At 30.6% G+C, this 18728-nt stretch overlaps 4 protein-coding genes across 7 annotated transcripts in view; 2 read left to right on the top strand and 2 right to left on the bottom strand.

The window, feature by feature from the left end:
- Positions 1 to 344: 344 nt before the first annotated feature.
- LOC124533485 (ubiquitin-conjugating enzyme E2-24 kDa) lies at positions 345 to 6580 on the bottom strand. Of its 4 annotated transcripts, none has more exons than XM_047108803.1 (6): positions 6447 to 6570; positions 6244 to 6350; positions 5955 to 6147; positions 4910 to 5248; positions 4220 to 4367; positions 345 to 2828 (listed from the first exon to the last, which is right to left on the bottom strand). In XM_047108803.1, the coding sequence occupies exons 4-6, from the start codon at positions 5243 to 5245 to the stop codon at positions 2731 to 2733; spliced, it is 582 nt and encodes a 193-aa protein (XP_046964759.1). In that variant the 5' UTR covers positions 5246 to 5248; positions 5955 to 6147; positions 6244 to 6350; positions 6447 to 6570; the 3' UTR covers positions 345 to 2730. The 4 variants fall into 4 exon arrangements, with proteins under 4 accessions (XP_046964759.1, XP_046964762.1, XP_046964758.1 ...); XM_047108806.1 differs by having other exon boundaries at positions 4910 to 5220; XM_047108802.1 differs by lacking the exon at positions 5955 to 6147 and having other exon boundaries at positions 6447 to 6580.
- A 492-nt stretch (positions 6581 to 7072) lies between these two features.
- Positions 7073 to 11350, top strand: LOC124533729 (RING-type E3 ubiquitin-protein ligase PPIL2). The gene is made up of 9 exons (XM_047109181.1): positions 7073 to 7258; positions 7337 to 7556; positions 7795 to 8104; positions 8484 to 8611; positions 9160 to 9304; positions 9621 to 9769; positions 9869 to 10020; positions 10546 to 10735; positions 11069 to 11350. The coding sequence occupies exons 1-9, from the start codon at positions 7227 to 7229 to the stop codon at positions 11300 to 11302; spliced, it is 1560 nt and encodes a 519-aa protein (XP_046965137.1). The 5' UTR covers positions 7073 to 7226; the 3' UTR covers positions 11303 to 11350.
- A 372-nt stretch (positions 11351 to 11722) lies between these two features.
- On the bottom strand, positions 11723 to 12862 carry LOC124533840 (protein lin-7 homolog C). The gene has a single exon (XM_047109377.1). It carries the CDS (start codon positions 12679 to 12681, stop codon positions 12085 to 12087), a length of 597 nt encoding a protein of 198 aa, XP_046965333.1. The 5' UTR covers positions 12682 to 12862; the 3' UTR covers positions 11723 to 12084.
- Positions 12863 to 13080: 218 nt separating this feature from the next.
- Positions 13081 to 18728, top strand: part of LOC124533839 (paxillin) — a 71455-nt gene continuing 65807 nt past the window's right edge. The window contains exon 1 of the mRNA XM_047109375.1: positions 13081 to 13252. Coding sequence (XP_046965331.1) covers positions 13240 to 13252 — 13 coding nt within the window. The 5' untranslated portion in view covers positions 13081 to 13239. The remainder of the gene's footprint in view (positions 13253 to 18728) is intronic.

Raw genomic sequence — 18728 nt, 5'->3', positions numbered from 1 at the left:
AAATTTCGCAGAACATCCGGTACATTTTTGTTCGCTACAAAAAGGGTTAACCTTCATACATTATGTCCGAGCACAGTTAAGAATCAACTTCATGTAACCGTCGAAAGTTCCTGAATCTTTCAAAAAAGATTCAGTAACAACAAACAAAATAGAACTTGTTCTTGAACTTAATTCCAACTTAAAGTTGTCGGTTTCCATCATCAAACATATTTAGGCAAAATAAATTACCAACTAACCTCCGATCAATATAATTCTTTAGCATATTATTTGTGTAGTTGGATGAGTTCCTTAGTATTTTAGTTATATAACACGAGTCGTGGCGTAACGAAAACAATAAAACAACATTTAAGTGTCTAGTTACACACATTTTTATTTTCCTATTTTATACCATGATATAAATTTTAACAAAGGATGATTATAAGGGTTCAATTTATGAACATCAAGTTACGAGGAACATCAGTCGCGTTGAGTACAGCTGTTGTCTTGCAAGCAACACATTTCGAGTCACAGTATAAAATAATTTCAAAATCACATTGACAAAATATATCCCAGTCACGAATACAGATGCGGTATTCTTCTCATTTTTTTATTGTATGTCGCAAGCATTTGAATCTCACAGCACCAGTTTCACATCAACGAAATTAAATTCTAATTCTTATCTTTTTTCACAATGGTATCACCAAAACATTCATATACACGCGACATACACTTCGCTAAAAATTACACGGCTAAGTTTTTTTTATACTTTAAATCTAGGGTTAAGACATACATTACCTAAACAATAAAATAACTTACAATCTAATAACTGTTTACACACTAAACGGAATATTTTAGATAGACGAGTCGTTATACAATCGGAAGTGGAAGCAGAGAACGCCTGGTTAAGGTTTGGCACGTCCGGTGCTGTAGTTACACATTCAAACATACCGAGGCCGTTACAATTGTTGACATATTCAAAATTGTTATTTCAACTCACTTTGATATGTTGATTTCATAAAAAAGATACTCATCACATATCACTGTTGAATTTAGGAATACTCTTGTCACTTGATAGTTGAGAAAATTGCAATGGAAAATTAATTATCAAGATCTTCATTGAATAAATAAGTTTTATATAATAAAATACTATGTTTGATGAAAGTCTAATATATATAAAATAACTCACGTACAAAAAAAAATTGCCACAATAATTACATTAATTAGATACATAATAGAACTGAACAATAATTGCACTCCTAATACATAAACAATTGAAATTCGATAGATTTCGAAATTTTATTAAATTTACTATCTAAACAATGGACCGAATAGGTACGAAGTTAACTAAATCACAATGTTTTCATATAAATTAAATATCGAGCTACAGATTTGAATTCAACTCGATTCCTTTAGAGACTTTATTCATAAGTACTATTGATTTCAGAAATGACGACTAGATCCGAGGAGCTCATTTAATTTTTACTTGAATGCTATATCGATTATAGATGCACTTATCCTAGCCTATTTCAAAGAATTTGTTCAAAGTAAGTATGGAAAAATACATTATAAATAACTTCACATTTCTGACTCAATTCACATATTATGAAGTAAAATTTTTTTTTAATGGAAATGTAAAATATTGAAATTTAAATAGAATCAGCTCTCAGTTTTGGTTTTGTACACATTGTATTTATATTGTTGTTTATCAAATATAATTAAAAAGGAGCTATGACTATTTTGTTTGAAAACTTATCAAAGAGATATTTTTGTCTTGGACTCAATTTATAAAATGTCATTTAACATTTGTACACAGTTTAACTAATACAAATTATCAGACTGCGCTTTTATTCTCTTTACGAAAATTTATAATGAAAACAATTACAACTTTAAAATATGACATTTTAATTACTTTTATTGTATACTAAAAGCGATTCATTCATTAAAACAAATTAAAGATACATCCATAACTTGAAATACTTGGCAAATGTTTGGAAACATAGAATTAACAATGAGGATCATTGCTTCATGTACTTGCACATGAGAGTAGTAACTATTAAATAGTTTAGTTATGTACCGACACAGTGATTGATTGATACAAACGAGACAATTCATTGGCAGTCGAGTAGTTATTTAATAATCTTATAATTAACCATCCAAATCACATATCTATACCAACCAATTACAAAAGCAATCAGTACACCCTGCAGTAGACGAACGCTACGAATTCCCACGAAATATTTGGGAGAGATACTTAAGTAGTACAAGTTACAAGTGTTTGAGATCGACACATAATTGTGGCATAAATTGACCCAATCACTTTTAAGCCTATGTAGATACATGTTTCGTTTAACCTATCGCAGTATTCGTATAACACGAGCGATAAAGATCAACAAAATAATTTTAAAACTAAAAAACTCGTCGCCTAAAATAATAGTCATACCGTTTCGAAGCGATAAAAATTCACATTAATTGCAACTAAATATTGACAAGCCATTCTAAAAGTATGCATTTCTTTCAATGTTTTTAAAATGTAAATAGTTAGTTTCAAATATTATAGAATTTCGTTATATTTAGAAACATCTTAAAAAAAAAACTCTTATACTGGAGTAAAATAATAAGTGTTTGGATAAAACAATTGAAAAACATGCATACCAGTAAATGGGTAATGTTAGCTTATATTAACGTGAACAGGATGGAGTTAAAACAGAGTGGTATTGAGTATGATAGTTTTCCATGTAACAGGTAGAGCAATCATGTCGCATAGCGCTTAGTCCAGAGGCGCGCGATACGATCGTGTTCTTCTCTGTTTTGAAGATACTGCGTTGCAATACTGCCCACTAGTGGATCAGCTGAAATATTAAATGTTATGTCAGTTACATAGTTGTAGTAGTCAGAAGACGTGAATCTTAAACAAAGTTCCCAGTTTCAAACTATCATTAATTTTCATATATTAACATTTCTCTATTTTTAACATATCTTTTGATGTTATACGAAAAGGTAAAGGACAACATTGTTAGGATACCTACATGTGTTGAATGACAATCATAAACATGCATTACCAACCAGCATTAGCGCTGAGTGGTGAAATAAGCTTAAATCATTCTATTCAAGGAGAGGAAGTGTAGCTTTGTCTCATATATTAAAGGTTAATAATACTTTTTATAGCAAAATTGTTTTGCGACCTGCCCTAGCTTCACACAGGTGTAATGGTGGTACTAAATGTATTTCAGAATGTCGTTCACAGCTTTTCAGTAAATTCAGGGTCATTGATCTATATTAATTTAGTGCCCCAGTGAATAAGGTTAGTTTAGGACATTCATGATATATTATTTCTCATTAAAATTAAAGAATATTAAATTGTTATTGTAAGCTATGACTAAGAGATAGACATATACCATCACAAAACTAGTGCATTATTTTAACCTATCTTGTAAGAACTCTATGAGACCCAGCGTTTAATGTAACCACAAAATGTATTTATTTACAACACCACACCTCTAAAGTTATTAGTTTCTCTACATATGCATGGATTTTTTACATATAAACCACCCTCTTGAATCACTAACTATTAAAAACAATCGCATCAAAAACCAAGCATACATAAGGACTGACAGACATTGTGAAGTGACTTTCTTTTATACTGTAGTGATCCTCTGTATTATTTTAAGTATTTCATTGTCATTGTATGACATTAATATATAGACCTAATTGATTGATATCCTGTCATGTGTCATCAATGAAACACATGCTGGCTACTTCAAAATTATTTTCCACCCTGAGCATGAAATCAATTCTAAACATATATTTGGAACATATTAACTCTCACTCGTACGTAGATCATTTTGGATCTTTCTATGGAATTATTTAAGAACTCATACAATTATATGTATTCAATATATATGTAAATAGTATCAATATTATCATCATTCATAATTCTGTCAGAACAGGCTGTTTGCTTTCTTCAATTTTGTTTAGTATAATAATATTATAAAATCTTTGTATTATGTATTCTAATATCTTCTTTTAAGAATTCATTTCATCAATGTCAAAAGTTTTTATGATGTAGAAACAAAATATTAGTAATATTAATTTATTGTTATAATTTCTTCTAAATTCACTAACAGCAAATCCACTTTTTGTGTATGAAACACAAGATCATATTCCCAGCAGGGGCATATTTGCCTAAGAAAAGTATTTAATGTATGGTAAGTTCAAAAAATGATTATAATAACAAATTTACCTGGATTACAATCAGTCAAGAGTGAGCATATGGACAGAAGAACTTTTGAGATAGTCAAAGCTGGTGACCAGTTGTCTTTAAGAATATCTAGACAGATCACTCCCTGGCTGTTGATGTTACAATGGTATATCCTAGTTCGGAATGTGACCTGAAATGATAGTTTATTGATAAAATTTTTAATGTTTATTTGTTTGGTTGACAACAATCAAACATTTTTATAGTATTATTAATGTATAGATTATGAACTAATAACTCTTATTAAAGCCAAAAAATTGTCAACTCTTTACAATATTTTTTTCATTTCTATTATTATGTAGAGTGAGAAAAACAAATACATATTCAACAATATATTATTTATTAATAACATTAATAATATATATACACCAATGTGTAAATAAAAACACATTTCTTCATAAAAGAGAGAAGAGACTATACTACTAACTAACCAAATACAACCAATATTTTAAAGAGTTCAATAAAGTAAACTAATAATATTTTCATTGTTATTGATGTTATTAAAATTATTTAGAAATAATTAATTTTCAAAATTGCCCTATGTCTATTTAATCCACGAAACTAAATAACGAAAGGAAGTAATTAATAATTTAATCCAATTATGATAAAACTTAATATGCAAATAAATATGTATTACAATAATTATTATATATAATTTAGTAAAATTTAACTTACCTTAGGAGGTTTGAAAGGGTATTCTGCTGAGAAATGAATGTCGAGGAAGAAGACTCCACCTTCATACACTGAGCCAGGTGGTCCAAGGATTGTAGAAACCCACTCATATAGGTTATCACCCTTTGGTCCAGCACTGCAATTTGGTGGAGGGTCCAGAGTGATCTCAGCCAGTTCCTTTTGAATCCTTTTTGCAGACGTACCAAGTGCTTTCGACATTTTTGGGTTTGGTTTATTCTCCTTAGATTCTGGTTTATTCTCCCCTATAGCTCCGCTCGAATTGCCTCCACCTCTGCCGCGTCCTGTGCCACTTCCTGATGAACCAGATGCACCAGACATTATCTAAAAGCATCAAAAAACTCATTCCGCTAAACCAAAGAGCGACTTGTTAGTAAGCCAATACAAGCTTGTGCAAAGTTTATGTGACAACACTGACATTACATAAGTCTACTAGTTACTACACCATTAACAAAATCACAAATACACAATGACCTATTAAGTAAATAATTTAAAATAATGAAGATATTAAATAAACAATAATATAAAAAGCAAAAAAATAATATGAACGAATTTACATAACATATTCCGATAATTGTATTTACTAAATTAAGATGTCTGGATCCTTATTAACTGATAACAAAACTAAGCATTAAACAATGTGTTTAAGTTAATTTGCTAAGAAATGTTTCAAATATTACAAATACAATAAACAATGATGTTTAGGCTTTTTTGTTCAATGCAGAATATCTTCTTTTTTTAAACGAATGAACAATGTATAATAACTGAACATAATAGAGGGATGATTTATCATTTGTTTTGTACATGGAAGTCTTCAACACATTTGATTTAGTATTGAAATAAATAAAAAAAAGTATTTTCTTGTAGAACATCTCGACATCTTTCGAACAAAGAAATTCTTGTTTCGTGTGATTAACTCCCTCCTCAACCATAAATTATTAAAAATAGATAACATAATCAAACGTCAATTAACAAAAGAAACTAAAATAATTGCCTAAACAAATATTTAATGGATAAAGATTATTTGTACCTTACGAATAACAGTCGGCCATCTTGTGGGCTTGCGTTATCCGATAATTTACAATTTTTTGGCCAACCACTGTGATAATTCTAATAACTATATGTATCCCAAAACACAATCAATAGAAGACAAAGGAACCCATCCAGAATATGTACAATTTGTGTTATGATAATAATTCAAACTCCGTGTTAGATGCTCCGAACTGCAAAGCGCAAATAGGCAGCCTGTTACTTTTCCAGAGGATAATATACACACAATTTAAAAGATCTATAGAAGTTATAAAAGAACCATGTTATACCTTACTAAAACTAAATGTAGATTTGGCCTGTTTTCGTAAAAGATGTTAGAGCTTCAATCCTCTTCTACCACATTTCGTCCATTTGTACATTACCCTCACCAGCACAACTGAAAGTCACAAACGCACACACGTTTGTCACAAAAACAATATCTTCATCATAGAAAAATATGCCAAAAAATAAGTTTTAATCACATTTAACTTACGTGTAGATATATTTAACCTAAGATTGTATTTATTTGAAAAATAAGTATCAAGTAATAGATTATTTTCACAAGTTCACAATGCACAACCACTTTCCGACATGTTTATTAAAAAACCGGCATGTTGCCATGTAAAGATCAAAACAGTTTTTTTTGGTATACTTTCTTCATGTTTTATCCCATACAAAAAATATTTTAATCAAAACAAAAATAAACTTTTAAAAAAATATATATAATTGCTTATTATAATATTAAATTAATTACGTTATAATGAACGAGAATAATTATTATGCTTGGTAATTAATTAATTATGGCACCAAAATAATGAAAATTATAGTTTCATAAAAATTATTATTTTTTAAATTACATTAGAACTTCAAATATTTTAAAAGGTATTGTATGTTATCGTTGCTCATAGATATATTTTATTTTTAATATCTGTTAATGGACTTTAAGAAACAAAGATTTTTTTAACTGTTTTTAATTTCTTGTCAGTTTCTTTTCTTTCTTAAAATAATTGTTTTTCATTTAATTTTTTCGTCAGACATTTGCCTCTCTTTCATTTAATTTCGATACTTTGAGCGAAAATATTTCAGAACCTTACAACTCTTGTTTTGTCTGGATCTGACAGACGACAGTCTGACATTTATTATAATCAAGTTCAAGAGTATTATTACCTATTAAAAATTGCAATAATATTGTTATCTTTTGAAGTCAATAAGACTTTATTTCTATTTAATACAAATATTTTAACATTTAAGTCGGAAAAATACAAACTGCAAGATGGGAAAACGTCAACATCAAAAGGACAAAATGTATTACTTTGTTAAACAGTAAAACTTTGTAGAATAAATGTTCTTTGCATAATTTTATCCATGTATTTATTATTATAGGTACATTACACATACTGAATGGACCACTATTTATGGTGGGAAAAGATCAGGAACGCTCATAGAAGAGGACACATCATTCAAACGACTTCCTTTCGATCACTGTTGCTTGTGTTTACAACCATTTAAAGAACCTTTCTGTGATGCAGACGGAAATGTATTTGAGTTGCAGCCCGTAATACCATTTTTGAAGAAGTTTAAAGTTAATCCTGTGACTGGAAAGGTAAAAACACAGTGGTTCTAGTTTGAACTCTATACTAAATATAAATATTTTTAATTTGTTACAAACATGTGTATTTAGTTTTTATTGGGCTACAAATGAAACTAAATATTTTAATTATTTGTGTATGTTGAAATTCAATAGACCAATAATGATATTTATTTTCATTTAGGCTCAAAGTTATAGTATAGATTGTATTTTTAAAATATATTTTTTTAATTATTTTTTATACATATTTCAGAAAATTGATATAAAGAGTTTGATCAAATTAAACTTCTTTAAGAATTCAGCAGGAGAATACCACTGCCCAGTCCTATTTAAACCATTCACAAAGAACTCCCATATTGTTGCCATTAGTACCAGTGGTAATGTCTACTGCTATGAAGCAGTTGAACAACTCAATATCAAAGGGAAAAATTGGAAAGACCTCATTAATGACACACCATTTACAAGAGCCGATATTATCACCATACAGGATCCCAATAACTTGGGAAAATTTAATATATCTAATTTCCATCATATAAAAAACAATCTCAGAATCGAGACTGAAGGTAATCATGCTCTTTTAAAACTATTCTTATCAAATTGTACAGTTTTGTACAAAAACAACAATGGTTTTTTAAGTTCTGATTCAATATGATCTTGTTTTGCATCCAAATATTCTATTTAAGGGGGAGGCGGGCTTAGCCCAGTATGTTTATTTTCAACTCTCCTTAGGGAAGAAGTCTAGCAATTAGCCCAGCCATGGGACATTTATGGGCTGTTACTATTTGACATTGATTTTAGATGTTCTATATTTAATAACTACAATGAAAAACTATCCTGTAAAAAACAGAAACATATTGTGCTTCATTACAGTACTACATATGCCTGAATAAGCGCTACCGAATTCAATTGAGAATAAATCACCTTCAACATATTATTTCACAGAGGAGATAGCTATGAAGAAAGATCCACATGCCAGACTAAAGACTGTATCGGCTGAGACAAAGGATATTCTACAAGAGCTAGACAGAGAGTATAAGGCACCTGAAAATAAAGAAGTCAAAAAGGAGGAAGTAAGAGTTATCTTACATATGTTTTACATTTAATTTTTGTTCATTTTTGCATGGATAATGGATATACATATGTGTGTGTGAGCTCTTAGTACATAAGATACAATGATTTAGTCCAACTAATAACTTGGAATGAGCTTATTCTGCTCGATACTTACATCTCTCACTCTGATGAAGGAAAGAATGTGAGGAAACTGTTTAAATTGATTAAATAATACTAAATGCATTGACCATCAGCCAGCTTGAGGAACAGCATTATAGGAAATGTTTCAATAATTTTTGTTACTTTATTAACATTTGTGTTCTGTTACTACTGAATGCCTACCTAAATTAATACAATTTCTATCTTTGTATTACTACAATCCTATTATTTGGTCACATATTTTAGTAATCCAAAAAATATTACAGATATCAGGAATATTTGATTGTTAATTATTTCTCAATCTCAATTCAGTTCACACATCACTAAATTCCTTATACAAATCAAAATGTAACACACATTTTGATTTGTATTTGACTTAATAAATAATAATGTTTTATATTTTCAATAGTTAGCAGATAAATTCAATGCAGCTCACTATTCAACTGGTATGGTGGCGGCAAGTTTCACATCAACAGCTATGGTGCCTGAGACAACTCACCAAGCTGCCATACTATGTGAGGACGAAGTAAAATATGACAGAGTTAAGAAAAAAGGTAAAGTATTTTAGCAATATAAAGGTGTGTGTGAAATGAATAAGAATATGTAGTATCAAACTTGACACCAAGACGAAATTAAAAAATTAAATTTACGAAATACACCATAAGATTCTTGTTAAATTGCTATTAGCAGGTATATGGTCTAAAAAATTTTTTATGAAACCTTTTTAATACTAAAAATAAGGGTCTTTGTATTTAAAAATTGGCCAATGCTCTTGTTTTATGACAAATATTGAGTTATTTTTAACATGCAAAAACCTTTGCATAATTTCTTTTTTTTCGTTAAATAATTCGAATATGTCATTTGTTCAAGGATATGTAAGATTAGTCACTAATCTGGGTCAACTAAATTTTGAATTATATTGCGACGTGACGCCTAAAGCTTGCGATAACTTCATAAAGCACTGTCTCAATGGATACTACAATGGAACTAAGTTTCATAGATCTATAAGGAACTTCATGGTAAGTATAAGTAATCTATACAATACCCAATTTTTAATAAAACTCTTTTGTACTTTGTGACTGAAGAAAATGAAAGTTATAATGTTTCTTAATTTTTAGATTCAAGGCGGCGATCCCACTGGAACAGGTTTAGGCGGAGAGTCTATATGGAAAAAGCCATTTGAGGATGAGCTTAAACCGAATTTACACCACACTGGACGCGGTGTACTCGCTATGGCCAATTCTGGCCCCAATACTAATGGTTCTCAGTTGTAAGTCAATAATATATGGCACTCCTAATATCTTATCATGATTTACGACGCGAAATGCGGTAAGCGCGTATGGCGCTCACCTATCGCGCTCCACCGGATTTTCTTAGCAACTCACGAAATGAACATACATTGGTCGAAAAATCGAACTCTATTTTAGAAATTAAACTAAAAATTTCTGAAATATTTCCAATTGTAATGTACAACTTCTTATTGGCTGACTTGTCATTATTATAATTGTAAATTTTGTATATACATATATCGACACATTTGCCGAATAAAATCATTCCGATCCGACCAGCAAGAAGCTATTTTTTCACTCAAGAAAAACCTAAAAGTAGTAACAGCAAGTTAGCTAGGGATCAGTACCTACAAATATGTATTTTAGATCTTGCCCAATGTCGCAATTCAAGGTCAAAGTTAGCTTCTCCTGCCATTGGTTTACACTTTACAATTTAAAAAACCTAACCCAAAACAGACAAACATTTTTAATTTCGGGCAAGTTATGTTTTGACAATATTGTTCTAGCTTCATCACATTTCGTTCCTGCAAACAACTGGATGGCAAGCATACAATATTTGGCAAATTAGTTGGTGGATTAGACACATTAAGTGCAATGGAACAGATTGAAGTTGATAATAAAGACAGGCCCATACAAGATATTATCATTGAAGTAGCTCAGGTTTTCGTTGATCCATTTGCAGAGGCTGAAGAACAGGTTAGTCTGGATTCCTCCTAAATATGTGTTTGCAAATATTTTATGATATTGTATTTATTTCGGAGGATGTATTTAAAGGAATATAAAAAATCTTCATTTAGGATTTATTATAGTTAAATAACACATGATGATCATACAAATATACTTTAAAAAATGTATGACTATACGGTAGTAATAACTTCCTATCTTCACTATAATTGTAATTTCATACTACTACTATACTATTTTTTGATGACATTATTAAGTATGTGATATAAATACATTTTGGGGTTGCATTTAATTATAATCAATCAGTCATTACCTTGTATCTTTGAAATCATTCTTATTTCATAGCTTGCTTTGGAAAGGGCTGAAGAAATGAAAAAACGTGCGGCAGAACAAGAACTTGGTGTTAAACCTAAAAAAGGTTCGACACAACCACTCAAAGTATTTAGAGATGGAGTCGGAAAATACTTGAATTTACAAGAAGAACCCTCGACAAGCAAACCACCAGTAAATCAAGAAGTTCCTGCAAAGAAACCTAAAAAGGATGGTAAATATAACTTTGGAACCTTCGAATCATGGTAATAAAAATAATGAATGTATATAGTAATAATAAAGTATATTTCAACATTACATACATTTATTTCATACCCCTAATACCGATTTTAAACAAATAATTCATACTAGTCTTAAACAACATAGAATGTAAATTAGTACAATTTTGTTAACAATGTCAATTCTTATAATTATGATACATGATTTGATAAATACTGATGACACATCAAAATTATGCTAGAAATATTTACAAAATTATCCTTTGGAAGCATAGCTACTAATTATATGTTTGTAATTCATCCATCTAGCTTTGATGGTACTTGTAAGCATAACAGGTCAGCGTACATACTTTCACACACCCAGGTACACAGGACATATTGAAAACACCATAAAGGATGTTTGTGTGCTATAAAGCTATAGATGATGTTATGGCCTGGTAATAAAATGATTGAGTCCAAGACATTTAAGAATGTGTAAACACAATTTGTCACAAAAATATCTGCATTGTTCTGTTGTAAGTTGGAGATACTTATTTCCAAACCACTTGATTATTGACAACTAATGAGCAAGTATAATGCTTCTGTTAATGATTAAATATTTGAATAATTTATTCAATTACTTTAACTTATTGTTTCAGAAACTACAGATTACTACCTTATTCATATTACAATTAATATAATTCTAAAATGCATATTTTTTTCTTTAAATTTCTAAAGATTACAATAACATTTGCTACAGGCAGTAAATCTGGTGCAGAAACTTAACTAATAGTCAAGAATGGTAAAATTCAAACCTTTCAATAAAACTGTCATTTAATTAAAATTTTGACGGCGACGAACAGTTCTCTGCTTGTCAAACCTCATTTCCATTTCTTCCAATACTTTCGGTGTGTAACGGACTACAAGTTTAACAGATCCCACGGCTTGTTTTAATAATTCTACAGCTTTTTCATGATTTTCACCTTCTACTGACACGCCATTGACAGATAGAAGCTGGTCTCCCCTTTTTAAGCCTCCGTGCCGATCGGCTACGCCGCCAGGTATAATTCTTGAAATATATATGGGTGAATTTTGTTCCTTGCCACCCATGACGTTAAATCCTAGTCCCTCTTCTGTTTTAGGAAGTTCAACCACACGGGGATGGGCATGGCCTTCTGCGGCTGCGAATGCTGCTACTGTAGCTTTAGCTGTAGCAGAAGCCCGTATATCCGCCGAACCTTGAATATCTACTGTCTCATACACATGCTCATAAACTTCTCTAACAGCATTTAAGAAATCACTTTGAAGCACTTTTTGCAATGCAGCTAATTTCGTAGCAGGTACTTCGCCACTTTGTTGAAGTTTTTCCAACAGTTCAATTGCTCTTTTAATGTCTCGTGCAAGAGTCAACTGCTCCCCTGTAGTACTCATTTTTAATATGTGTTGAGGACTTTCAAATGGGCGTGTTTATTACAGATGTACTACTTCTCAAGTTAATCGATACGAATACAAAATACATTTACATTATCTGATCTGCCATTCTGCCAGATTTAGCTGTCACTTTGACAACAAATAAAATGTACTTTTCTACTTTGCTCTAATGGTAACGACATCTACGGCTAAATACAATACTAAACTTAAGAATTATACTATGCATTAATATTTTGGACCATTTCTCATGAAGTATTAATTTTATTTACATTTGATTGTATCACCAAAATTGACGAATATTAGAACGCAGCCCAGGACAATAGTCACAAAAAAGGACAATTTGTAAATGTAATAGTGACAGTTTGTCAGGTGTGCCAACAATTAAGATTTTGCCATATTTGGCTAATATTTTCGTGTATAATTTTGGTGAGATAAGTGTATATTTATAGCATCTTCTATAAGTGGGAACTCATTCTAATATTTCGATGTATGAATTAGTGTAATAAAAAAAAATTGTATATTATATTGGTGCATCAGGTGTAAGAAGAATTCGTTACCATGGATGACTTAGGTAAGTAAGCTGTTATCATCATATAACCTGTTTGTCTCGCTCTCAAACTGAATGACGTGTTTTATTTAGAAATGTAATCACAGTTTGTTTGTAACTGTGAATAAAGATTTCTGATGATTCAAAATATTAATACCAAATTACACGGTACTTTAAAAATCTGTTCTACAACAATTATTCCGATCATTTAACGTAAATAAATAACAAATAAAAATATAATTTGTTTACCTGACTCAAAGCACTTGCAAAATTTTAATAAATTATTTAATTTATTGTTGTATATCTGATATAACATTAGAAAAGATAAGACTTATCTTTTATATGATGCTTAAATTGCTATCACAGTCTGGGTCATTGAACTTTTACTATTTCAAAAGAATACTATTTTTTTGCAAAAACATAAAAGTGAATAATATTCAGTTATTATTTTTAAGATTAAAATGTAATTGATTTATTAAATCATTTTGTCTGTATTTTAATAATGTAAAAACATATGTACTGGTGTCTTTCTAATTTTTATTACATTACATTTAGGATATATATTAAATTATTTATTTTATTCTCATCACGCCCAGTCTTATTACCACTTTCAATAAAAAAATAAGTAAACAAATACAATAACAATAAACATGGAGTCTTACTCAATGAGAACTTTATTATATCATGAAAGTAAGTACTTTTTTAATACTAATCATATTGAAATAAGCTTAAATAATATACATTGAAATTATTTCAAATTAGATTAAACCAAAACATCTGTTCTAATATTAAAAAATAATAAATTATGTTTACTACTTAAAAATAAACAAAGCGGAAATAAAGTTATCAATAATTTCTAGAGCGTAATATTTCGTTCTGACATCTAATTTGTTTATTGACCTTGTTTGAAATGCTTTGATCAGATGTTGTTGTTAAATGTTTTACATCTGTTCTGTCAAAAATATTGCATTCTCGTGCATAAGCTTGACACTGTCGCTGAGTGCTGATAAATCCTTGGTACATGAACCAGGATATATATTGACAGCTGTGATCACATATAAACATGATCTTAGTTTTTCCTTGAAAGTAATTTATTTCTTTTATAAGCCTGTAAGTTCAGCAATCAGATACAGACTATAGGTCATTATTATGCAGACATATTCTGCACTTGTCTTTAAACAGGTGTTAGTACCAATGTTTCAATTTCAGGCCAGTAACCTATGGTCAAACTTGGACCAGATGTAGGACCTCTTACACTATGGATAGCTTTTTTCAGAGATCTCCTGACTGTCCAAAGGGCTAACAAACAATTGTCCGACTTACATCAACTCCTGTCTTAGGTGAAAATGTTGTAGTGGTGCAGTAGGATAAAGCAATCATCCCTCTTAGAAGTGCACTTGCACCAATTGATTTTCGTACTACAAGTGAAAGTATCTCTGATCCTCACTTATGCTCTATTGACGAAAACTATAATATAGCAACTATAACTATAGCAGTGACTTAAGTAGCTTCTACTAAAATAATGTCCAAATTCGAATAAAAAGATGTTGAATACATTGTTATTCAATTCAATATAGGAGGAGATGTTTTAAGAAGGAGTTGATTCTGAAATCTTTAGGGAGGTCGGGAATTACGCACGCACTACGGACAACATGAGCAAATTGTCGTTTTAGTTAAACAGTTCTATCATTCAACTGAATTTGTTTTAAAAAAAGGTGTATATATATCAATTAATTAATTATATTTATTAATTATTATGATAATGTCGTTATAATTAACTTAAAACAATAATCTTACGATTCGATATGTTTACACGTATTCTTGTATATATAGACGCGAAAAATGTCTGACTTATTCTGAAGTTGAAGTTCAGTCATAGATAATAATCTTTTATCGAATTAATTTGGAAAGTTATATAATACGTACTGTTGTAATTCATATGCGAATAAAAGAGTCGTCGTCGTCGATAATTCAGATTTGTTAGTTAAAAATGGACAAAACTTAAAGTTTGCTTTAATCAACTTATAGAAAGGTGTTATTTATTCATAACCTGATGGTAGTGGACAAAGATTAACGTAATACTTTACCTCGTGACACATGAATGATGGAATGCGATGTTGAAACAAATCTAACGTTATGTACGAAAAAAAAAGCTACAACACACAACACTATAGGATATATTGAACAAATAATAATTTAATTTAAAAAATTAATAATATCCCTATTACAAACGAATACTAATTTTAATATTAATAATAATACTAGTTAATGGATAATAATAAGATTGCTAAATCTGTATATATGTATCTAAATACTGTCTTGAGTCACGATGAGGTCCGATTGACTTGAAACTAATCGTGGTTAATTCTTTCGTAACGTAGACGCTCGATAAAATTGGACTTTTGGCAATTTCAAATTCAAGAAGTAGAGAGACAGACCACCAGTATATAAATACGTGTTTATTGACTGCCTTGTTGGTCTAATGACTAGCTTATAGGCCTTGAGTCTCGAAGTCATATTATGTTCCCGGTTCAACAATACTATAAGGTTTTTAGAAACAGCCCGAAGTCTGGAATCTGTCAGTATTTACAACTCGCGTCTTTGAAAATACGTAAATCATACGGCTGAACTGTTTCCGATCGTGTCCGATTGCCGTCACATTGCATTATTAGTGCAAAGGAACAGGGACTGCGTTTGTGTCTGTTTGTGAAATAGCTGCGGTGAAAAGAGGTATACTCAGTATTTGAGGGTCGCTGGTTGGATTGGAGATTAGATATTTAAATTTTTCATTCTATCGATAGAGATTTTTCTTCTGACGGTACAATTAAAACATTACTCGATAATTCGATAATAGTAATTATAATTTTCATTTCAGCTGAGCGAAGTCTAGTCGGGACGAACAGCAAGTATTATTTAAAAAAATAACACCAACCACCATATAATCCATCACCATCAAATAGTCGTTTGTTCTTTAATTTATAAAAAGTAAGGATTTTATCTTAATCCATTGAACATAGCCTATGTTTTAATAGTACCGTCAGAAGAAAAATTTCTATCGATAGAATGAAAATTTTCATGGCCACGTTAGCTGCTATAAAAAAAGCAATATGGCCGTTGCGTAAAACAAATCATTATTGCTTTTTATCTTGTCTTTTATATTGGCATGATTAATGACCACCTTTGATGCTACCCCACCCAGCAATCTAATAAAGAGCTCTAATGGCCGCAGGACAAGGACAGGCATCGGCCATCGATACACCTCTAAATAGTTAATATTTATATATTAACTATTATATTTTACCACTAGCTGTGCCAGCGGCCTTGTACGCGTTTAAATTTAACAAAAAAGAAACATATTAGTGTAGCCTAAGTTACTCCTTATTATATCAGTTATCTGCCAGTGAAATTCCCTTCAAAGTCGGTCTAGCCGTTCCAAAGATTAACCGGAACAAACAGACAGACAGACAAAAATATGTTATTGTGGTACATGTACCATGTCGTGTATACATACATATGCATTGAGTAAAAAAGGGCTATTTTAATATTACAAACAGACACTCCAATTTTATTATATATATATATTTAACAATTTTTCTTTATGACGAAGTATAATCTTTTTTTACGTGACATATATGAAAATGCGCATGTGTGTTTGTCATAGGCGTTCATATACTAATGTCCGGCCTCTGAGAGAATGCGTAACTAACTCCGTTACTAAAGAAGCTTTTCAGACTAACGTACATAGCTATATACAGCTATATATGAAGCATACTGTCTGTTGATGATTTATATTTTAGATTGGAATACTGTGTGAATTATTGCGATGATAGGTTTTGAATTAATTGACTTGAATTGTTTTCTTCTCTGTGATGGAACTTTATTTATGCTTACAACTCATATTTCCGATTGTCAAGGTCGTAATGAGTTATTTCCACCAACTCGTGGCGCGATGATTAACCTCCAAACGGATCATCTTCACAATTGTCTTTAAATAGTATTCGGATATTTTCATAGTTATTATAATGAAGTCATTAAAATGACTACATTGATGTACAATGTTACTGTAAATATGAACCGTAGTTTTAAGACCCAATATCCAAGCCATTGATATATTTAATCATTCGTCACATATCTTAATGTTAAGGATAAGATCAAACGAAATCGATCTCTGAAACAGACACCATGATCCCAATTCTAAATTAACTGATCTTAACCAATGACTTCAGGTATGATCCAATAATTTAACGAAGGTTATATTTTTAGGAACGGTCTTTGTGTCTTATAGCGAGCTTATACAACTTAGGACTTTGTCTAACTAACCTTAGACGATTATTGGTGTTTTATAGAAAGTTTTATAAGACGCTGCGAATATGAGACAACATCACATACATTACTCTGATCCCAATGTAAGTAGCTAAAGCACTTGTGTTATAGAAAATTAGAAGTAACAACGGTACCACAAACACCCAGATCCAAGACAACATAGAAAACTTATGATAATCTAGATCGACTTAGCCTGGAATCGAACCCAGAACCTCGGGGTGACGTACCCAAGAAAACCGGTGTACATACCACTCGACCACGGAGGTAGTCAAAAAAGAAGGTCGTGCGAAGAAGTATGCATTATAGTTGTAGAGTCAGACCAAAACAAAATGTTAGTGTTTCATTGCGACTGTGAGAGGGAAGGATTACATGGTGCGTTTGGGATTTTGGACATATTTGTGCACTATTCGAAATTTGAATTTTAATTTTAGAACAAATAAAATAACTTTCTGATTTTTCCGAATGTTATATAAAACCTCAATATTTGATTTATGATTTCCATTGTATAGTCATTAGGGTTAAAGAGTAAAAAAATACATTTTACCTTATAAACCTAAAACATCCTTTGTAAAAGCCACGTCAAATTTTCTTGTTTACTATAATTCTATGTTTTTCTACAAATGTCAATCAAAAACATTTTAGTGCGGTAACTCAATAGAACATTATCAATAAGTACATGTTTAATTAAACGTATCGATTAAAAGTACGCTTATAAATCTATAAATTTGGTATATGACCACCCGAGTTGTCGTATATCTTTCCCTTCATTATATATACCGTTAAAACAGCGTAACCCCAACCCGATAATGGCTAATTCTTTTATTAATGTTAGGGTTGCCAGAAGATGATTTCGGTTTCATTGTAGTTTTCAATTCAAGTGTTATAATACTTGTAGAATATATCAATAAAAAGGTTTTAATTTTTTTCATAATACGTTTGTTTTTTTGGATAATATTGGTTTGTTTAAAAGATGACAACCCTAACTAATTCCCCCTTAACAATTAGCCTGATTATCTGTTGTTCAGGTTCGTTAGAGACTGTTGAAATTCGTGAATGACACACCCACCTCATAATATACTGATCACACATTTCGGTGCTCTGTTTAGTTTATTTCACATTTCAAACGTTTGACATTTAACTAACGAACTTAACGACAAATTGAAAAGTTCAAACTTCG

The sequence above is a fragment of the Vanessa cardui genome, chromosome 11, assembly GCF_905220365.1.
Source record: "Vanessa cardui chromosome 11, ilVanCard2.1, whole genome shotgun sequence".
Lineage (NCBI taxonomy): Eukaryota > Metazoa > Arthropoda > Insecta > Lepidoptera > Nymphalidae > Vanessa > Vanessa cardui.
Note: the sequence above shows the minus strand (reverse complement) of the source record. Positions and strands in the feature narration are given on the sequence as shown.